The sequence below is a fragment of the Ambystoma mexicanum genome, chromosome 9, assembly GCF_040938575.1.
Source record: "Ambystoma mexicanum isolate Mex_15411 chromosome 9, UKY_AmexF1_1, whole genome shotgun sequence".
In the NCBI taxonomy this organism is placed as follows: Eukaryota; Metazoa; Chordata; class Amphibia; order Caudata; family Ambystomatidae; genus Ambystoma; species Ambystoma mexicanum.
Genome location: NC_090931.1, coordinates 1,396,648,540 through 1,396,670,587, shown reverse-complemented (window position 1 = coordinate 1,396,670,587; position 22,048 = coordinate 1,396,648,540). Strand labels below are relative to the sequence as shown.

General features: G+C 51.0%; 1 protein-coding gene across 1 annotated transcript in view; it reads right to left on the bottom strand.

Annotated features, from left to right (window-relative positions):
* The window catches only part of XRCC5 (X-ray repair cross complementing 5), a 1,556,689-nt gene that overhangs the window by 775,111 nt on the left and 759,530 nt on the right, over positions 1–22,048 (bottom strand). The window contains exon 14 of the mRNA XM_069616805.1: positions 4,556–4,752. Coding sequence (XP_069472906.1) covers positions 4,556–4,752 — 197 coding nt within the window. The remainder of the gene's footprint in view (positions 1–4,555; positions 4,753–22,048) is intronic.

Below are 22,048 nucleotides of genomic sequence, written 5' to 3'. Positions count from 1 at the left end.
AACATTAAAATGACATGACATAAAAGGAGAGGCCTACTTGTGGTAGAAGTGAACACTGTTGCTGTCTGTTAACTAGTCTATTTGGTGAATTCTGAATGTACCTCAGGGTTAATATTTTCGAAGCAAAAACAATATGTTATGAACAACAGGTTTAAATGTAATTACTATACATATGGTTAAACACAATGTCGTGCAAAATGTCAAAAGGTAAAAACCTTTGGTTGATCTAAAGCTGTACTTTGAGAAGCATGGATACAGAGGGGCATTTCCACTCAAATTAAACTGTAACCCATGACCTGTTGGTTTGGGCTCTGAAGGGGAAAGATGTCTGGTTGTCAATTAGTTGCTCATAACATGTCCTTCAGAAGTGACCTTGGGTCAGGTCTGCCCATAACATGTGCATTAAGCCTGAAGCAGAGTCATTTGAAGCTCTTGAGAAGAGCTAAAATCAACATGGGCTAAAAGCCACATATCCTGTAAGTGTATTTGGTAAACGACACCTAATAAAAAGGTGGGGACTAGGAAAGTGAGTGAGGCTTGTGAGGCAGCGGTGCGGTTTAATTAATAGAAGAATACATTTTGTTGCATAAAGAGTGCATCGTATATATGCCACAACGCTTGTTTTCAGACTTGTATTAAAGGTGACAAATCTCCTTTGAACCATGCTAAGATGATGTGTGATAAACCGAACAGAAGTTATTAAGAAAAATGTGATTCGGGCCTTCCCATGATTCCTAGAGATTTGAATGTTGGTGTGAGGGTGAGGGACAAAATTAACATTTGTATGAAGTGTCATATTTTTCATTATTACGGTCTATGAGGAAATCAAGAAAAACGCTAACTACGCTCAGGAAGGGCGTGCTGAGGTATAATTAGTATGATCTGATTTGCCGTAAAATATAGAACTCATACATATCTATCATCATGGGGTTATTTGAAAGACCAACAGAGTTATTGCAGTATGAGATTTTTCAGAACAAAAGAAGCACAAATCCGTGTCAATTTGAAATGATGCATATATTCCCCTCCCTCAGACTACATCATACATATCTCTCTACTGCTGGTTCAATCAGCAGACAGGGGGTGCGGTGGGGGGAGGTGAAAGGAACAAGTAGCCAATCCTGACCACGGGAATGACATGGTTGCTGTGTCACTAGCCATAGAAAAGGACCAGTTTGCATCAGAACTGGGCTTTTTGTGAATTATTCTGGGAGAGAGCTGCTGCTGGACTCTTGTGAGTAACAACTAGCAGAGAAGCCTCAATCCTTGTATTGGAGACAGTGGCTGGGAGAAAGAGGGGACACAGACCAGAGGAGTAGAAGGAGTCTGGGTGCAGGAGAAAATCCCCGACTGAAAGCCCTTGACCAGACTTGTGTTGTCCTAGACTTCCGCATAGAAAGGGGGTGGGGGTGAAGTGTCAATCATCCCAAAAATAAGTAATCCATAAAACACCACATTTCAAGTCAGTGTGGAGAGTGTAAAACGAAATTCCCCATTCCTTTTAAACCAGAATTACGAAGTATCGTATCCCATCTGCATGTATGGTGCAAAGCGATGTTTCTTTTGTTTTCATTTTTCTCTGACCTCAAACTATCAAATCCTGCCTTTTATTTTCAAGTCTGTTGAAAAATAGTTTTTCTCATTGAATTCCTTTCCCAAATAGCGCCTTTTAAAATCAGCAGCAAAACGATATTTCCATTGTGTCCTCACTCAATCAAAGGGGTCATATTAAATTGAGGCCTGGAGGGTGAGGGTTGCTGGGAGAAAAGTATTGTTTCAAATTAAGTCAGTTCTGTGGATTTTGTATGGAATTGGGAACCATTTCTATTGGTTACGTTGAAATAAAATGTGTGTAAATTATTGCATGTTTCAAAATTTTGTTTTATATAACAGAGTCATTGTTGTGATTTTGGCTGTTGCCACTTCATTGGTGGCTGATGTTAGTCTGTCAAATCTTGATTCAATAAATTAATAAATATATATACTTTCTACACACCGGCCTGGTTCTTAGTCCATTGGTGACACCAGGTATTTGTTAGGATTGTGTGTGAGACGGGTAGGAGGCCTCACCAAATTGAACTTGAATAAATAGTGCTTTATTGTGCGCCACCTTGCATGGGGGGAAAGGAACTCCATGTATTGAGTGTGACCGCATAGTAAACCATGACAAAACTGGGGTTTGTTCCGGAGATTGATAGAGAGTCTTCACTGGTGACAGTGCAGTAGGAGAAGGCTATTCATGTGGGTGTAACTGCATTGCAGTGGATGGAAAGTTGTGTTGCAGTGTGAAGGTGCCATTCAGACCTGTACTCTGGGTTCCAGGGTGGTGTATAGATAAAACACGGTTGATTTGAGTTGTCATTGTGAGTAGAAACCAAGCAGGAACAGGGTTGAGATTTTTGCCCTTGCATAGAGAATATATCAGGTGCAGAAGACATTTCAGAATGAGCACCATGGAAATCAATATGGCCAGAAAGCACCCCCTACCCAAATTGTTTATTAAAGATGAATGGGTAGAACAGGAGCATGAAATGTGGTAAGCTAGAATGATGCACAAGGTTACCTCTGCAAATGTTGCTATGTGGCAGGATAACGGGCTGTTACATCAGGCCCTGACAAACTTTTATAAGTCACAGACCAGCAGAGATGAGCAAATTAAAATGGCTCAGCTCACAGCATAGCCTGTTTTACTACACACCGTCCTGGTTCTTAGTCCATTGGTGACACCAGTTGGGGTTGGGTGCAAGACGGGTTGGAGGCCTTGCCAAAACGATCTTGAATAAACAGTGCTTTATTGTGCGCCATTTGCTCTGGGGGAAAGATACTCCCTGAATTGAGTGTGAACGCATAATAAACAGTGACACCGGGCATAGTTCCCATTCGTGGGAGACCAAGCACTGCCTGTTCAGAGCATCTGCCAGCCCATTCTACACCCCTGTAGGAGGTTGAAATGTTATTCTCCATCATCCAGAACCCAAGTTGAATGGCTTCCCTGTACAGGGGCAGTGATCCCACGCCTCCCTGCTTGTTGAGGTTGTACATGGTCACAGTGTGGTCCATTAAGACAAGGACATGCTTCCCCAGCAGAGAGGGTGCAAACACTGTCAGTGCTAGTCTGACTGCCCACAACTCCAGCAGATTTATGTGCCAAGATTTCTCCTTCTGGGACCAGTGGTCTCTGACTTGAAGAGGGCTGCTATCAGCCCCAGCCCTCCACAGAGGCGTCTGTGACTGCCTGCACCTCTGGCCATGGGGCCCAGAAAGGTTCTCTGGTCTAAATGTTCATGTCGTTCAACCAAGCCATGTTGTCAATCCTAGACCTCGACACTTGGAGCACATCCAACATTTCGCCCGAGTACTGCGACCACATGGTCATGTGAAGCCACTGCAGGGATCTCATTCAGAGCCTTGCCTGAGGCACTAGGAAAATACAGGATGCCATGAGGCCCAACAGACACAGGAAAGCGGATGCTGGAAGACTACTGTAATTATACCCTTCCTAGCTGTCCAAGACTGCTCTGGTGAATTGGAGCCTCTGTGCTGGTGAGATCTGTGATTTCTGTAGGTTCAGGTAGAAACCCAAGTGGGACTGCGGAATCTCTGCTGAGGAGTTTCACAGGTGAGTGTTGGCAGTATAGGCCCTGGAGTAGGCTTTGAGGTTGAGCACAAGGGTGTTTGACCTTCCTTGGCTCCCTTTGTGCCTGAAGAACCAGGCGCGGTCAGAGCAGTCTCTACCTTTTTTTTGTATGACGATAACAAGCAACAGTGGAGGGACTTGCTACGCGCGTGTGATCGTTTATTTTTTTTATTTTTTTTAGTGGCGCCTTCCTTCTGGTGTTTCTTGCTCTTATGAGACTGACTTTGCCAGATATTTCGATGGCGGTCTACCGAGCACCAGCTTAGATCGTTCCTTCACCCCTTTCAGGTTCAGGGCCAGACAAGAATCACATTGCTCCATGCCATGCATGGCATCGAGACACCACATGCAGATAGTGTTCAGATCCGTGAGGGACATTTTGGAGTGCTTGAATCCGGACGATTTAGGCTTCTACATGTTGGTGTGGCAAACATTTAGAATGAGTCTAAGTAATCGACCCGTGTTCCGAGTAGCGTGATGAGTGCGCGGGAAAAGGAAACTGAGGTAAGGGGGCATAGTGCATCCCTTTAGTGAGGCGATCAACGTCACGTCCGGAATGGAGGAGTGATGCAACCGAACATGAGGGCGTTGAGAGGCAATATCGAGCCCCACTATGTCCCCTATCGAAATATTTTTCAAGCAGCTTATCATCCATTGAAGAACCATTGTCGTAGGTGTGGAATCCATTTATAAAGCAGTGTAAGGGTTTCAATTCTTCTGGCAGGAATAAACAGTGGAAAAAGCATTGCCCAAAATGGTTGTGGCATTTTTTCTTTGCTCTATATAGTTGGAAAAGGTGTTCTTTATGGTGGCAGGTCCTATCTCGTAACTTGCAAACAAATTAATCTACCAATGCAAGGAAAATAAATTCCCTCCATGTTTCCCCACAAAGCCCTCTCAAAAGACAGCACAACATACATGTCTTTGAAGATGTCCTGTCCGGTCTTCTGCTCCTTCTTCTTAACGGCTTCTTGCAGTGGGAAACTAGATTTCACCTTAGCTAGAGGAGCCTGGCACTGTGCTGTCACTTCCTGGGATCTCGAGAGCATGTCCAAAAGTTGCTGGTCGATGGGAGGGATTGGTTCTTCAGGGTTAAAGGCTTTGTGTTGCAAACACTGTTTAGAAGGAAAATTACAAAAGAAAAGTTAAAACAAACATATTCCAGACTTTATATGAAGCAGCAAGGCAGATTCTTCACTACAAGGTATAGCACAACCAACCTATATAAACATTTAATAACTAGTTTCTTTTTGCATTAGCTGGAAGCCAAACAGACATTTTTTAAAGGAACAAAACGATATGTAAGCCTTTCATTCTCAAAGTAAGTTAGTACATGTCCCCAACTGGGGAAAAACATCACTTAAATGGCCACATTTATCTCAGCCAGCTGAATGCGTTAATTACTTCAACACATATAGGTAGCCTGGGGCCTGGCTAGTAGGGGCTACATTCTTGTCCCCTAAGGGACCTTAGGCCTAAAGACAAAGACACCATGTTAATAAAGGAATATTATTTAAAGTGTAGTGTGTTTTATATCGGTTTGTGCTGTGTATGTGAGTCGGACTAAACCATCCAGCCCACCATGAGGCTGGCTGGAATGTGAAAAGAAAAGAAGAAAGTAACATTAAAACAGAACTCCCCTGCCCAAGAATGGGCTGGGCAGAGGAGAGAGAAAAAATCCAAAGAGGATTTAATAGAAAAAGACAACTGAAAAAGGACATTTGGAGGAGAGAGAAGAGAGCAAGAAAAGGGAAAGACTTACCGGGGCACCCCATGCCCCCCAGGGCCTAAACCCAGAAAAAGGCACCAAGCACAAGGCGATTCCCCCCCAGAGACTGAATCAGGGGACAGAGCTGCTGATGCTATAAACCACTCGGCCACCCCAGGACCGTGGCAGGTGTCAGCCCGGCCAGGGCCAGGGTGGACGGGCCCATCACTTTCAAGGGCCCAGGTAGCATTGCAGGTGCTACCTGGGCTGAAAAAGAACAGCCCAGGATGTGTGTGGGAGCTGGCCCAGACAAGGCTGCCTGACATGTCCCGGATAGCCCCCTGCATGGCCAGCAAGACGGGCCCTTCATAAAAGGCTTCCCGGGATGCATATAAGAGGTGCAGCTTGTGAGGTGAAGAGAATCCCGCTCCACCCATGTGGCCAATACAGGTGAAGAGGCGGGGGAGGAGGAAGTCCTGGGTTGCTCAGTTGAGCAGGCCGGGTGAAGGAAAGCCCTGGACCATCTAGCAGAGCAACCGAGTGAAGAAAGCGGCTAGTGGTGCTGGAACAATTTTAAGAGTGGGGGTGCTGGCCAGTGACGACATGTCACAATAATTATTGGGACATAAACAATCTTGGTGCTACTGAACCAGTATGTGTAACAAGTAAGCTAACATCTATCAGAGGAACTTGTGTGTGGGGTGGGTTATTGACCTCAATATTTGTTGAAAAATACAACGCCCAGTTGTGCATTTAACACACATTTTTACCAAATATACCGACATAATGTGATATGCTAAGGGCTGGTCCGTTTTGAGAGCAGTTCACCACTTAAATGGCCTCTTAAGACATCCTTGTGGTTGTAGCGGAGTGGCTTTGCAAAACGCACTCCCCCAAAGTGACTGGCCATTATGATCCCTGTTCAGACTTGTGATCCAGTACTGGTAGAGACTCACCCCCACCATACTTCAGTTCCGCAAAAACCCTAAAGACGTGGCACTTTTATCAAAACCTGCAGGATGAATAACAATCCAACCCTCCATCCACCAACAGTACTGTCTACTGTATATAATGCCAAGTCCAATGCTGGCAACTGTTAGGGAGAATTCTCTCTTTAGGCTGAATTTCCTAACCTAGTGAGTCCCCCAGCAGCTTTGCTGGATTTCTGGAGGTTTTTTTTTCTCCTGCCAAGAGTGAGACTCTTTTTCTCCCACTCTTGGACATGATTTATGGTGTTCCTTTGACTGTTAATGTGTTTTATGGGCTATGGGGTCCTTTACTCCATAGGGTCTCATGTGTTTTTACTATGTGTGTTACACAGCACCCTCCGTGCAGTAACACAGGGGTGTCATAGTGACACCCCACCATAGACTCCATACCCTGGGACTGACTACTGTCTCCCAGGGCATGTAAAGTCACCATTGGCTTTACTAGTCCCAAATTATTAACAGAAACCAGTACAAACCATCATATTGTGGACGTTCTGGTCGGGGCAATTCGATTTCCCCGGGGTCTGTTAGTCGAGAGGGCACGTCTCCGTCCCCCCTGATCGAGTTTGGGCTGGTGGCAGTGGATACTATTTTTTATATTCGACCGCAAATATATCTCTATGGGATTTTCCCATTGTTCGAGGCTACCAACTTTATTTAATTCTCATAGCCTCGAACATACCGCCAGTTTATTTATTTAATATTAATTCGCCGGTTGGTATTTTTTGCCAGGACTCGATTCTAAAATGGCGTTTGTGTTCTCTTCTGTGACTCCAACCCAAGTCGAGCCCTTTGTTCCACTTTTTGGCGGGCTTCTCCACAGAAGCCTCCAGAAGTGGTGCCACTCTGTCTGGGTACCACAGGGGGTGTGGGAGGGGGTTTAGGCACCCTGGACTGAGTTACCTTGGTAACTCAAGTCGCACTCTTGTGTGATTGGCCCAAGTGGTGAGCCGGCCGGCTCACCAACTTAGCATGTTTGATTGACAGCTAGGCTGAGTAAATGGGGGTGTGCTGCATAAAAGCAGGGCTTTGGGGACTGGAACTTCAGAAGTCGCCACAGGACCCGAGAATCCGACGAGGGAGAAGCGCAGCCGACCTACCACGATGACACCACCGGTGGAGCCCTGCGGAACCGACTCACCACTTCCCGACGACAGAGAAGATCTCCCGGCTGGAGAGGCTTCTTCCCCTGACTGGTGGCACAACCAGTTTACCTTCTTCTCTTCGCACCCCAGACCGTCTTGTGGTCGAATTGCCCGTGCCAAGCACCCCGGCAACCGGATAGCCACTTACCACTGGACCGCGAATAAAAGGACCGCTCCTTTTACCCGAGAACTCCGCGGCTGGTTTCTTCCCTGGCAGTGCAACGGACTCCTGTCTTCCTCCCCGACGAGATCCTCTCTTCCCCCTGACGAAGCACCGACTTGCATCCGCTGCCAGGAACTGCCCCCGCTGGAGTATTCTCACCACTTTAAAGGTACTGTGTCCGCCAGGCCTCCATTTCTAAAGATTGCTACAAGGTACTAATAAACCCCTTAACCTTCTGGACTGGGCTGGCCGCCTTGACCCTCTAACTGGTCCCTTTCTTTTGGTCTAACTCTTTTTGAACCTTTGCAAGGCTCTTGTGCACTGCAACCATGTGACTTGTACACATTTCGTTTTGATCCCTTTAAAGTGGATCCGGCCTACTGACTCTAAACTCACGGTGTTACTTTGCCTTCCTCTCTTGTTGTGTTCGTGAAAAAGTGTTGGGATCTGTTTCAATTTATTCTCTGCTTTTCTCTCTTGTAAAACGAATTATTAGAGTGGCAGCTACGTTAAGCGCTCACCGCTGTCTGAAAATAAGTGGGGCTTTACTTAAGACTTGTCTAATATTCTTCTAAGGGAGTATATATCTTTTAGTGACCGTGTTTTTGAATTGCTTACTATTAGTGCCTGTGTGTTTTCTAGATGTGGTTTTAAATAAATAATTATATCTCTTTTAGACCAAGCCCTGGTCAGTGTTTACTTGTTCTACTGTGTTCTTTTGACCTATTGTGAATACTCTGTATACTGCCTAACTCTTCTTGAGGGAAGTCGGACTGCTCAGCCACAGCTACCAAGTGAATCTGTGTGGTACAGACTGCTACCAAGTGGGTTTACTGCCAAACACCTGTAGTCTTAAATCTTTTGCAGTGGTCCCAGAGGGAACTGCACAGGTTTCTGCCTAAAAGTAACCTCCTTTTGTAAAGTGATCTGCCTATATTCAGGTAGGTTTGCTCTATAAGCGAAACAATAAATAAATGCATTTAATATATAGTTGCCATACTATGTAGTGCATGTACTGTCCATGGAAACCATAGCAACCATGTTGTGAAGTGCTGATTGCATCCCTTTCAGTGAAAAACCTCCACACTGAAAAGAGGACTATATTTTTGTGAAAAGTAATGTGTCCTGCTGAATAATAGTGCATTGTCTTTTCGTGCCTTGAAACACTTGTGCATAGGTGCGATATAAATGCCATATCATATCATAGAGATGGGTGGTACACATCAATTTAGTGCAAAATGGTGAAATTGGGATTCCAACTTGCAGTGGAACCGCACCAACCAAAAATGCACATAGCCCATTTGTCCCAGTTAACTTGATAGGTCGAAACATTCTACAAATTATATATTTGTTTGACTCAGAAAGAGATGCATCAGTTATTGGTGTAGGGAGAGAATGAGCATGGGAGCCCTTCTGAGAAGTGTCACTACTGTCTGATTAAAAGTATAGCCACACTGCTGATAAATACCAAACAGTCCCTTGGGAGATATACAGGTCCTGCTAAAAAGTACCATACTGTTCTATTGAAAGTATAGTAACTCCACTGAGAAGTGTTGGCTTTACCGCAATTGAACTATGACATGGAAGGTTAGGTCAACTCAGCTGGTATTCATGACCTGCACCTTAAACACATACTTTTGCAGTAGGCACCCATTAACCAACCAAGCTATCTCTTCAAGATTGGAACCTGCAGGTTAAACCTAGGTCTCTGCAGAAGGTGCATTAACTGAGGTATATTTTTCAAATGGCTTGTGCCTTCGGCAGGCCCATAGGACTTGTCCACTGTTAGTGACATTTAAAACTTGTGACCGGCTCTGTCATGGTGCTCTTGGTTGGCAGATGTTAGGTTTGCCCTAGATGCAAATCAGGAAATTTAAAAATAGGCTGATGCCTTTCAAAAGCTTTTAGCTTCGGGGAAGTGTCAGTCACTTGTTGGGATGGAGACGCCTAAAAGGTATCAAATTAAGACGACTACGCCAGGATGTCACCTATGGAAATACAAGAATCTCCCACTGCCCACCAGCGTCCAATATACTTGCATATGAAGAGAGATAGAAATTCTGATATTGTTAACATTCAGTCCATTTGCTCTCTGCTTAAACTGGCCGCCCAAAAACATCAGTAGGAAGCAATTAGAAGCATAGCAAAACATCCAAGACATGTAGGCACCGTCTTAATAAAGAACAGGTATGTCATTCAGACTGAGAAATGTCATTTAGCATGTCATTCTTTCTTAAACATGTTGTTGCGGACTTGTTTAGCAACCCTGCTAAGAAGCAGCATTGTCTGTACTATAATTATTATATTAAACCTAACAGAAAACATGGCAGCTCAGACATTTATAGCTACCCTAAACGTGTTGTTACAATGCCTATGAAAGATCAATGTTCTGCATGCCCAGACAATCCTTTCCAACTTTGCTAGAGTACCAGTGTGATTTTCACATAGAGGGCTTTTCTCATTTAAATTCCTGGCAGGCACACGTCAATTCTCAAAATATCAAATCATTCAATGCTTTTGAGAAGAACAAGTTACTCTCTTACCTGGTAACGTTCTTTCGATGGGATGGTCCGACGACGTATTCCATATCTATGAAAGTAATCACCACAGCTGTGCTGCTTGGGAAATCTGTCTGCGTCGATGTCGTCGATACGCTGTCCTCGAGGGCCTCCGTCAAGCCGACGTCACTGGATGTTATAAGTAGGACGCATGACGCCCATAGCCTCAGTTGTAGTTTTTTCCCCAGAACGTGTGGCACCAAACCACTGCCAGTAAGACCACAGAAAGCCTTGCAGAAACGTAAGCTGCAATCGCTTAAGAAATTCTGTAGCAGGGCCGGTAGGGAGGGAGCGATATGGAATACATCGTCGGACCATCCCATCGAAAGAACGTTACCAGGTAAGAGTAACTTGTTCTTCGAGGGGATTGGGTCCTCCGACGTAGTCCATATATATGACTGACTCCCAAAGCAGTACCAACGTATGGAGGAGGGAAAAGAATTTAGAATATAGAAATTTAGAATGCCCAATCAAATTGCAGAGTGAAGGACTGCCTTGCCAAAGGCCAGATCCTGCCCATGGATAGAATCTAGGGAGTAGTGTCGTACAAAAGTATGGACCGAAGCCCATGTGGCTGCTTCACAGATGTTACGAATAGGAACACCCCTCTGCAGGGCAGTAGAGGCAGCCATACCCCTAGTAGAATGGGCACGTAAGCCTACCGGAGGGTCCTTACCCGCCAGACGGTAACATTCAGAAATTGCCAAGATAATCCACCTAGACAAAGTCTGCTTAGTAACAGCTTGTCCCAAATGCCTTCCAGCGTAACCAATAAAGAGCTGATCATCCACTCTGACCCGGGACACGCGTGAAATGTAGAAACTCAAGGCTCTCCTAGGATCCAACCTATAGAGCCTCTCCTCTTCCTTACCAGGATGTGGAGGAGGATGAAATGCCAGAAGAATAACCTTCTGGCTTAAATGAAATTCCGACTACACCTTCGGAAGAAATGAAGGATGAACTCTAAGGAGAACCCTGTCCTTATGAAACACAGTGAAGGGTGGGTGGCTTAACTGAAAGTGCCTGCAACTCACTCACTCTGCGAGCGGAAGTGACTGCAACTAAAAACACAGTTTTAAGTGTTAACAGCTTCATAGGACAAGAATGCAAAGGCTCAAACGGAGCACCCATAAGGAATTTCAGAACAAAGTTCAAATCCCAACCAGGCACCTGGAAAGGTGACAGCGGAAACACATTAGTGAGTCCTTTGAGAAACTAAGAAATTAAAGGAATTTTGAAATAGGAACACTCCTCAGACGAGCGCTTAAATATAGACAGCGCCGCCAGGTAACTTAACAGTACCCACTTGCAGGCCCCTGTGGGCCAACAAAAGCAAAAAAGACAGAACCACAGGAATATCACATGAAAAAGGATCCACATTCTTAACCCTGCATCAGTCGCAGAACTTTCTCAAACGGCAACGTTACAGGGACTTTGTTGCCGGTCGTCTGGCCGAAAGCAACACCTCCATCACGTCTTCAGGGAGGTCCCAATCCATCTACCTCAACCTTTCAGAAGCCAAGCGTGAAGGTTGAGGGATCTGACATCTGGATGGAGAACCTGACCCCCCCCCTCCTGTGAGAGCAGATCGTCTCGGTAGGGAAGATGACGTGCAGGGCAGATGGACAAGTCGAGAAGGTCCGGGTACCACGTCCTCCGGGCCCAACCCGGAGCAATGAGGATCATCCGGGACCCGAACCGCCATAACCTCTGCAGCACTTGCGGAATGGCGGGGACTGGAGGAAACGCGTACAGCAGTGGGAAGGACCACTCCACCACAAACGCATCTCCTAGGGCTCCTTTTGGAGGAAATTCCCGAGAGCAGAACCTTTCGCACTTCCGGTTGACACTGGAGACGAAGAGATCCACCTAAGGGGTCCCCCAAAGGGCGAAGATCTCCAGGAAAATCTCCTGAGCCAGCTCCGACTTGTGAGAGATTGCGCTCTGCCTGCTCAGAGCGTCCGCCGTCGCGTTTTCGTCTCCACCCAGATGAACTGCCAATATCGAAACTTCCTGCTGGATGGCCCAGAACCAGAGCTGCATCGCCTCCCTGCACAGAGGAAGTGACCCTGCCCCCCCCTTTTTGTTGAGGTAGTGCATGGCCACTGTGTTGTCTGTCACAATCAGGACATTCTTTATTCGCACAGTCGGCAGAAAAGCCTTCAGGGCAAGCCTGACGGCCCTCAGTTCCAACAGATTGATATGGAGTCTGGACTCTGACGGAGACCAACGACCGCTGACTGTCAAGTCGTTGGCATGAGCTCCCATCCCGTGAGGGATGCGACCGTCCCGATCGTCACCTCCGGCCAGGGTAGCCAAAACAGAGCCCACTTCATCAGATTGCCTTCGACGGCCCACCACAGAAGGTCCTGGGCGACCGAGGGCAGCCCCTGAACGGGGTCTGACATCCTGCCAGAGGACTGCGACCACTGCATCTTGAGGGCTCACTGCAGAGATCTCATCCGCAACCTGGCCTCTGGCACCAAAAGAATGCAGGATGCCATGAGGCCGAGCAACCTCAAGAACTCGGAACGCCTGGAGACTCTGGGCGTGTTGAAACTTGTGCACCATCTGCTGAATGTGATGAGCCCTCACCTGGGGAGGAGAACACTGACCCAGGGATGTGTCGAGCACTGCTCCGATGTACTGGAGCCGCTGGGTTGGCGTCAAATGGGACTTCTTTAAGTTGAGGGAGAAGCCCAGCTTGTGAAGGGAGTGGCAGGTGACTGACAGATGATCCAGGACTTGCTTGGGGAGGATCAACCTGGAGGATCAACCAATCCTCCAGGTAGGGGTAGACGTGAATGCCGCCTTTCCTGAGATACCCTGCCACCACCACCATGAGCTTGGTGAAGACCCTCGGGGCGGAGCTCAATCCGAACGGCAGGACCCGAAACTGAAAGTGTGAGTCGCCAACCGCGAACCTCAGGTACTTCTTGTGCTTAGGATGGATCGGCACAGGAAAATAAGCGTCCTTGAGGTCGAGAGACACCAACCAGTCCTGAAGTTGAAGGGCCTGGAGGACTTGAGAAAGAATAACCATCTTGTACTTGTCCTTCCTGAGGAGCTTGCTCAAACCGTGCAAGTCCATGATGGGTCTCAATCCCATCTTTCTTTGAAATAAAAAAATAAGGGTAATACCATCCCTTCTTCCTCTCCGCTACAGGCACCTCTGGCACCTTTCTCCAGCAGGGACTGAATTTCCTGCGCAAGGAGCGGATCCGGACACTTCAAAGAGAGATTCCCTGGTGGATTGTCGTGAGGCCTCTGCCGGAAAGGAAGACAGCAGCCGTGGGCTATGATCTCCAGAACCCACACATCTGAAGTAATGGCACGCCACTCTACAAGATGCTGCGCCAGCCTTCCCTCAACCAGCGAACCATGGGACATGGCCTCATGACTGAGCTGAAGCGGCTGCGGAAGTGCCTGAGGGCAAAGAGGCAACTGCCCGAGTGGCCTTGGCACCTCGAGTACCCTGTTTTCCAGCTCTGGCACTCCTACGATGGCCCCTTTGACTTGCAGCTCCTCTCGATTTACCAAAAGATGAGTAATATCGAATCCATTGCTGTCCCCTAGGACGAAAAGGCTGAGGTTGGCAAACTGCAGCGCTCAATGACTTCGCTGCAGCTTTTGAGGTCTGCAACCTCTCAAGGCTCTCGTCAGCCTTGCTGCCAAAAAGATGTTCACCATCAAAGGGCATGTTGAGGAGCCGGGCTTGCACATCACGAGCAAACCCCCGACTTCCGCAACCATGCAAACCTGCGTATTACGGTGCTCGCCGCCATGGACCGGCTGACACAATCCACCATGTCCAGACCCGACTGAACGGACTCACACATAACATACTTGCCATCCTGTACAATAGCAAGAAAACCACCCAGTTCCTCCCCTTCGGGAATATGTTCAGCCACCAAGGAAATACACAGAGTGTGCATGAAACGTGACAAAGCACACTTGGAGTTGGCTGCCTGTAAAGCCATACCCCCTGAAGAAAACACTTTCTTCGTCCAGCCATCAAAACGCTTGTCCCTATCTGGAGGGATGGTAGGGTACGACGCCTGCTTTGCTGGGGCCGTGGCTGCCTGCACCACCAAACTCTCCTGAGTTTATTTTCGCAGCAAAGACTTGCTCACTGCCGGGACACTCTCCGGAGCAGTCCAAACCGCAGCCACCCTTCTTTGCAAAGCCATATGGAATGGCAGTACCGGGTCAGTTGGAGGACCTTGGTCGAGGATGTCCGTCAGGTCATCCTGCATTAAATCCACAGGTGGCGCAGACCACCCCAAGTAGTCCGTGACCCTCGACATAAGGCGCCGGTACAAGGACTCGGCATGGGTGCCAGGCTCAGGCCGACAGAACACCACCTCCGGAGAGGTGTCCAGACCACTGGCGTCGTGCAGTGACTGACGCAGGTCTTCAATCTGGCTGTGACCAGACAAAATCTCGTCAGGCACCTCCTCAGGCACCAAACCTTCCTCAGATCCCTCATCCCCCCTCAGAAATGAAATCCAGAGGGCAGAAAGAGGGCACAGAAAAAGGGACAAAGACATGCTCAGCCTTGGCCACAGCCTTTCTGGGGGGTTCCACAGTGCCACGGGGTACCTCCGACAAAGCAGCCTCGAAAGGCATTGACAGAATCAGCGTCAACGTCCAGCGAGGCGCCAACAACTTCGATGGCGTCGACACAGGACTCAAGGGTGGAGCCCCGAGCGTGTCCTTCGACGGCCTGGGCGCCGATGGCGCCAACAACTTCCTCGGAGGCAGAGCCTCGAGAGAGTCCCGCGACGACCTTGGTGCCGCAGGCGTCGATGTCTTCCTCGAAGACTTCACAGGCTCACGCGGTCTCAAGGGCGTCGAGGACCGGGACCTGGAACGGGCATGTCTAGAGCGACCATCCTTGTCCGACCGGGACCTCGAAGGTGCCCGGTGGTCGCGAAGACCGCTCAAGCCCGAAGGCGGATGAGCGGTGTCTCTAGCATGATCACGGCCCGCATCCTTAGACGCGCGGACGGACCGGACCCCTCCGATTGAATAATCGGCATCATCTCCTTTCGGAAGGAATCCCATTCCTCAGGAGTGGAATGCTTGTTGGGACAAGCAACCCGCCAACGGGCGGGGTCCTTGGATGGCGCTTCCTTAAGTGCCTCGAAGAGGCAGAGGAATGGCGAGACCGACTCCCGGACCGAGACCCGCGGACACACGACGACGATGCGGAGAGTCGCCCCTCGAATCGTCCGTCGAAAGTCCAGTGGATAGCGACGTCCGGGGCTTGGCCACCTTACACACCGACAGCTTCTTCTTACACTCTCGCAAGGCCTTTGATGTAAGCGACTGGCAGTCGACACAGTCATCCGTATTATGGTCCTCCCCGAGGCACCAGAGGCAAACATCGTGCGTGTCCGTCAATTACATCTTGGACCCCCACACCCGACACTTCTTAAAACCCGACCGCGAGGTGGAAGAAGCCGAAGACATTACGATACACAAACGAACAGGTTCGAAGAACCGAAAGAACAGGATTCAGTAGAACCGAGGTGTGCCGAGATCTCTGAAGCGAACACGTTCGCGGAAAAAACGGAACTGAGGCTACGGGCGTCGTGCGTCCTACTTATAACATCCGGTGACGTTGGCTCGGCAGAGGCTGTCGAGGACAGCGTATCGACGTCATCGACGCAGGAAAATTTCCGAAGCAGCAGAGCTTTGGTGATTACGGTCATAGATATGGAATACGTCGGAGGACCCAATCCCCTCGAAACAAGGTGAATGTATGGGCATTTCATTATGCGCTACTATATTACTCAACGTTGTTCTCTAAATAAACAAAACAGGTTTGGGTGGCCTTTACAGCAATGTGGTAATGCTCAAACAGTCTCAACATCAAGGTAGTGTGTGACACTGATTCCTTAGTTCACGTTGCAGTTAGTAATTTGTAACAGATAGGCCTAAGGAACAAGTTACTTACCTGTAACTGTTCTCCAGCATGGGTCTGGCATGGATTCACATGCTCATGAATATTCCCCGTCGTCAGGCTGGGAATCCTCGGTAAAGAAAAATCAGTATCAGTTTCGTTTCTGATCTGTCTTTCGTAGTAGTAACCAATCACTGATCTCTGCGTCATACTGACCACAGCCAATGACTGCCCTCTACCTAAGCCCCGCCTCTGGCAGCCATCTTCAGATTTGGTAGCACGTGAAGTGGCAGTATGACCAAGTGAAGAGCCGCAGAGGGGTAGGCGGGAGGGTTCGCATGTGAATCCATGCCAGACCCATGCTGGAGAACAACAGTTACAGGTAAGTAACTTGTTCCTTCTCCAGCATGGGGCCTAGCATGGATTCACATGCTCATGAATAAAGAAAACATAGCAGTACACACATGCACAACCACGGGAGGTGGCAAAGGATCAACATTAAGCATTACATCAAACTCAACATTAAGCAAACCTTACCTCCTCACCAGGCTCACCTTAGGCGAACAGATTGCGCAGCACTGCTTGGCCGACCCTGGACTCCTCCCTGGAATCCCGATCGACGCAGTAGAATTTTGTGAAGGTGTGCGTCGACCTCCATGTAGCCGCCCTGCAGATGTCCAGCAAGGGCACACCAGATAGGAACGCTGTGGTAGCTGCGATCGCTCTGGTGGAATGGGCTCTCAGACGGCCAGGCAGCGGTCGGTTTGCCAACCGATGACAGTACATGATACAGCCGGAGAGCCATCTGGAAATGGAAGCCTTCGAGAGAGCCTTCCCCTGATTGACAGGTCCAAAGTTCACAAAGAGTTGTGACGTCCACGTAGAACTTCAGCGCTCTAGCCACATCCAGCGAGTGCAAAGTCCTCTTAGCCGGCGACGAAGGCGACGGGAAGAAAACAGGCAAAACACCAAGGGTTCGTTGAGGTGGAAGTCTGACGGCACCTTGGGCATGAAGGAGGGGTGCGTCCTGAGCACTACCCTCGTGTCGTGAAAAGTCAAGTACGGGGCCTTGCAGGAAAGGGCCTGGATCTCTCCCACCCGTCGTGCGGAGGTGATGGCCACAAGAAACGCTGTTTTCCACGACAAGAACTTCAACAGGGCCGAGTGCAGAGGCTCGAACGGAGGTCCCATGAGCTTGGTCAGCACCACGTTGAGCTCCCATGCCGGGGCCGGAGCCTTCACCGGCGGGAACGATCTGAACAGTCCCTTCATGAACTCTTTCACCAGACGATGAGACCACAAGGACGTCCGCCCCGTGGTTCTGGTGTATCGGGAGATCGCAGCAAGATGAATCTTGATGGACGCGTGCGCCAGTCCAGCTTTGGCCAGCGTCAGTAGGTACGGCAGTACTTGGGGAGCCGTAATCCGCAGAGGGTTAATCTTCTGTGCGTGGCACCAGACAGAGAACCTCTTCCATTTGTGTCCGTAGCATTTAAGAGTCGAGGACGCCCTGGCCTTTGCAAGAACCTCTCTGCAGTCGGCCGGTATGTCGTATCCTCCAAACTCTAACGCTGCAGGAGCCAGGCCTGCAAGTTCAGCGACTTCGGGTCGTGATGGAGGATGGCGCCTCCTTCCCTGGAGAGCAGATCCGCGTCCACTGGCAGCTTGATTGACGGGGACGCTGACAAGTCCAGAAGGTCCGGGAACCATATCTGCCTCGGCCAGGCAGGTGTGACGAGGATCATCCTGCACTGTGATCTCTTGAGCTGGTTGATGAGCCGGATCAGCAATGGCAATGGAGGGAACGTGTATAGGAACAGGCCCTCCCAGGGGAACGAGAAAGCATCGCCCATGCTCCTCGGCTGGGGAAACCTGCTGGCGAACCTCCGGCACTTGGAGTTCGTCGCCATCGCGAACAGATCGATCTGGGGTGTGCCCCACCGTCGGAAGAGGCGGTCCACTAGATCCTGTCGTAGTTCCCACTCGTGGCACGAGCGCAGCTCCCTGCTGAGTGAGTCGGCGATGGTGTTTTTTATCCCAGCCAGATGAAACGGCACCAGAAACATCCTTTGGGCGACGGCCCAATGCCACAGATCCTGCGCCTCCCTGGACAGGGCTGGGGACCTGGTTCCGCCCTGTTTCCTGATGTAGAACATGGTGGTGGTGTTGTCGGTGAAGATCCTCACCACCTTGCCCTTGAGGGACGGAAGGAAGGACCTGAGGGCCCAAAACACTGCACAGAGCTCCAGGACTTTGATATGGAGGGACTTCTCCGTCGGGAGCCAAAGGCCTCTCGCGTGCAGATTTTCGGTGTGCGCTCCCCACCCTTCCAGGGAGGCATCCGTGGTCACCGTCTCCTGGTGGCCGGGGGTCTGGAAGTCCATGCCCGCCGTCAGAGGCGCGCGGGTGCCCCACCACCGGATCACTCGTCGGAAACTCTCGTCGAGTGTGATTTTCTCCTCGAAGCTGCCCGTCGTCTGGATCCAGCGCGCGTCCAGGAACTCCTGCAACGGGCGCATTCGGAGCCTGCACAGGGGGATGAGGTAAATGCAAGAAGACATCATTCCGAGGAGGGACTTGATGGACCTCACTCTGGCCGCGTCCGCAACCAGCATCCGCTGCACCTTGCCCAGAATGGCCCTCGTTCTTTCCTCCGACGGAGAGGCCAGAAGCGCCACTGTGTCAAGCTTCGCTCCCAGAAACAGTGCTTCTTGCGCGGGCACCAGGTGGGACTTGGCGTAGTTTACGGAGAATTCCAGGTCCGTGAGAAGTTGGACGGTCCTTGCCGTGTGCTCCACGGCGAGCTCCCTCGTCTTGGCTCGGATGAGCCAGTCGTCCAGGTAGGGGTAGACGTGGATCCCTTCTCGGCGCAGCTGCGCCGCCACCGGTGCGAGGCACTTGGTGAACACCCTGGGTGCCGACCTTAGTCCGAAGGGAAGGGCTCTGAACTGATAGTGACGCCCTTGGACCGCGAACCTGAGAAACTTTCGGTGTCCCTTTAGGATGGGAATATGGAAGTAGGCATCCTCCAAGTCCAACGACGACAGGAAATCGCCCTCCTCCAGCTGACCCAGGACGTGTTGGAGGGTGACCATCCAGAACTTCTGTGCCTTGATGAATTTGTTCAGTCGTCGTAGGTCCAGGATGGGGCGCCATCCTCCCGTCTTCTTCTTCACGAGGAAGTATCTTGAGTAAACTCCGGAGCCCCGAAGCCTCTTTGGGACGAGTTCGATGGCGCCCTTCCTGAGCATCGCCTTTACCTCTAAGAGAAGTTGAGGGACGTGAAGTTCTTTCCTGGCCACAGGGGGGACGCGCGGGCACCTTCTTTGAAACTCGAGCGCGTGGCCCTGGGCTAGGGCGTCCAGCACCCAACGGTCGGTGGAGATGGACTCCCACACGCTGACGAAGCTCGCCAGCCGGCCTCCCACCGGGGTGCTTCGGTGGGGGCCCGACCCCACGGCCGGTTCAGTCCTGCTTCGACGAGGCTTTGCCGCCTTGACCTCCTTGGCGACGACGGCGGGGTCCGCCTGACTTGCCTCGTCCCCTGTAAGCTTCCTGCGACGACGAACGGGCCGCTTGACGGTAGGTGGAAAACCCACTGCCGGAACCTTTGGAGGCGCCCTTGCCTCCGCCGCTCCGAAAGGGCGGCCACCGTTGCTGGAGAACCCCGAGAGCTCGGGCAGTCTCTGTGTCTGCTTTGATGGCTTGAAGGGAATCGTCCACTGTTTTCCCAAACAGGTTGTTTCCATCGAACGGCATGTCCAAGACTCTGGTCTGCACGTCTTGACGGAAGTCAGTAGCCTTGAGCCATCCACGTCGCCTAAAGGCACACGCCGTTGCCCAACTGGCGAAATCCAGTGTCGGCGATGTCCGTCGCAATCGTAATGGCGTGGTCTGACGCCACCTCACCTTCCTGCAAGATCTCTAGGGCATCCGCCCTCTTGTCGTCGGGTAGGAAGTCCAGCAGGGGGGCCAGTTTGTACCACAGCTCCCTGTCGTAGCGGGCTACGATAGCGAAGGCGTTGGCCGCCTTAATCGTCGTCGCTGCAGACGAGATGACCCTGCGCCCCCATCGTATCCAATTTCTTTCCCTCGCCGTCCGGCGGGGAAGTCGACGTGGAGGCCGCACCACCCCTGCTTTCTTGCTGGCCGCCGCGGAGACGACGGAGTCCGGGGTCGGCTGTGCCCGGAGGCACAAGGGGGCCGCGTCCGGGACCCGGTACTTCTTCTCGTACCGATCCCTTCTAGCCGGCGTCGTGGATGGGTTCTTGAGGAGGGCGAGGCCCTCATCCCAAATATCGTCCAGTAGAGGCACGGCGAGGACCGTCTTCCTCTTGGCCTCGCGCCGTTGATAAAGGAAACCTTCCTTCTTCTTCTCCTCCGGGCAGAGCTGTTAGAGCTCGGATGCCCTGGCGATCATGGAGTGAAACGATCCAATCTCGTCGGGCGGGGAAGCCCGGGTGGGAGGTGACGACGGCAGATCCTCGTCGTAAACCTCGTCGTCCGTACCCGTCGCGGCCGTGTCAGTCCCTGTATCATCCCCATGAGTCGTGGACGGGGAGTGGCTGAACAGGGCGCGACGGCTGAAAAGGAGGTGGAGGGTGAATCCTTCTTTTCTTAGGGGGAGGGCTCCCAGAAGGGCCTGGCTCCGGGTCCCCCGACGGGAGTGGTTCCTCCGCTGGTGGCAACGGCAGTCTCGTCCTCATCTCCGAGCATAAGGACTGTATAGCCAACAAAACGGCCGCCGAGTTGTCTTGCGGCGCTGGTTGAGGGGAGTCCGACGGGCCGTCAGGGGCCCCGTCGGCACCCTCGACGATATCGTCGTCTCCTGCGTCAGGATCCCTCCCGACGGGCTGGTCTTCTTCCACGCCAACGCCGTGGCTTAAGACCTCGATCAGTTCTTCCTCAGAGGTTGAGGCCGAATCCACGACGACCCCCTGCCCCCCCTTTTTCTTCTCCGCCGGGGGTTTCACGGGGGTCCTGTCGATGGGCATAAAAGAGGACTCCCTCCGCGGTGGCAGGGAAACTGAGCCCTGAGGTCGCCACCACTGGTGTAGCCTCCACGCGCTGGGCCAGGGCCGCCGCGACTGTCTCGATAGAGGCCTTGGCCGGATGGATTAAGGCTTTCACCACCCTAGGTGCGCTCATCGCCTTCTCCTTGGGGGGGGGGGGGGGGGACACTGCCTCGCTCCCCCTCCGATGGGGCCTTCGAGCTCGACCGGGGCCTCTCCAGGAGCTTCGCCGGGTGCTCGGCCTTCCTCTTACCCGAACCAGAGCATTGGCTCGTGGTTGATGGTGCCGGGGAGGATGCGCCCTGCCTGGCGCCCGTAGAGCCCGACCGTTCGGCGCTCCCGGTGCCAGCGGACTCGCGGTGCTTGGCCTTGTGTTGGACCCCCGTCGCCGGGGCGTCCTCAAAGGTCTTAGAAGACCGCTCGGATTTCTTCCTCTTCTTCTCGCCTGACGGGCTCTTCCCTTCCAGCCAGTTGGCGAGACGTTGATGGCGGTCCTTCATGGTCCGCTCCGACATGTTGCCACAAAACGCAGTCCTTCTCCACGTGCGTCTTGTCCTCATGTAGGCAGTAAAGACAAAAGGAGTGTTCGTCCTCCTTAAAGACATTCTGCAGCTGGCATCCAGGGCAGACCCTGAACAGTTTTCCGGGCGTCGAGCTTCCCTTCTCCTGGGCCATGTCCGAGATGGGCCTGAGAAACTTCTGGAGTCCTCCAAAAGCGTAGCTCGACGAAATCTTCACCCTTGAGGGGCGTAGACGAATCCGACACGGGTCCCCGTTGATCGGATGAAGAGTCGGTGGAGCTTGAGGCTCTTTTTGACCGAAAAAGCGAAGTTTTTGAGAAAAAACGTGAAAAAATAGCACTAACGCTCGAGAGCAATAGCATGAGGATCCCAACACTTGAACGTGCGGTAAAAATCTGAAGATGGCT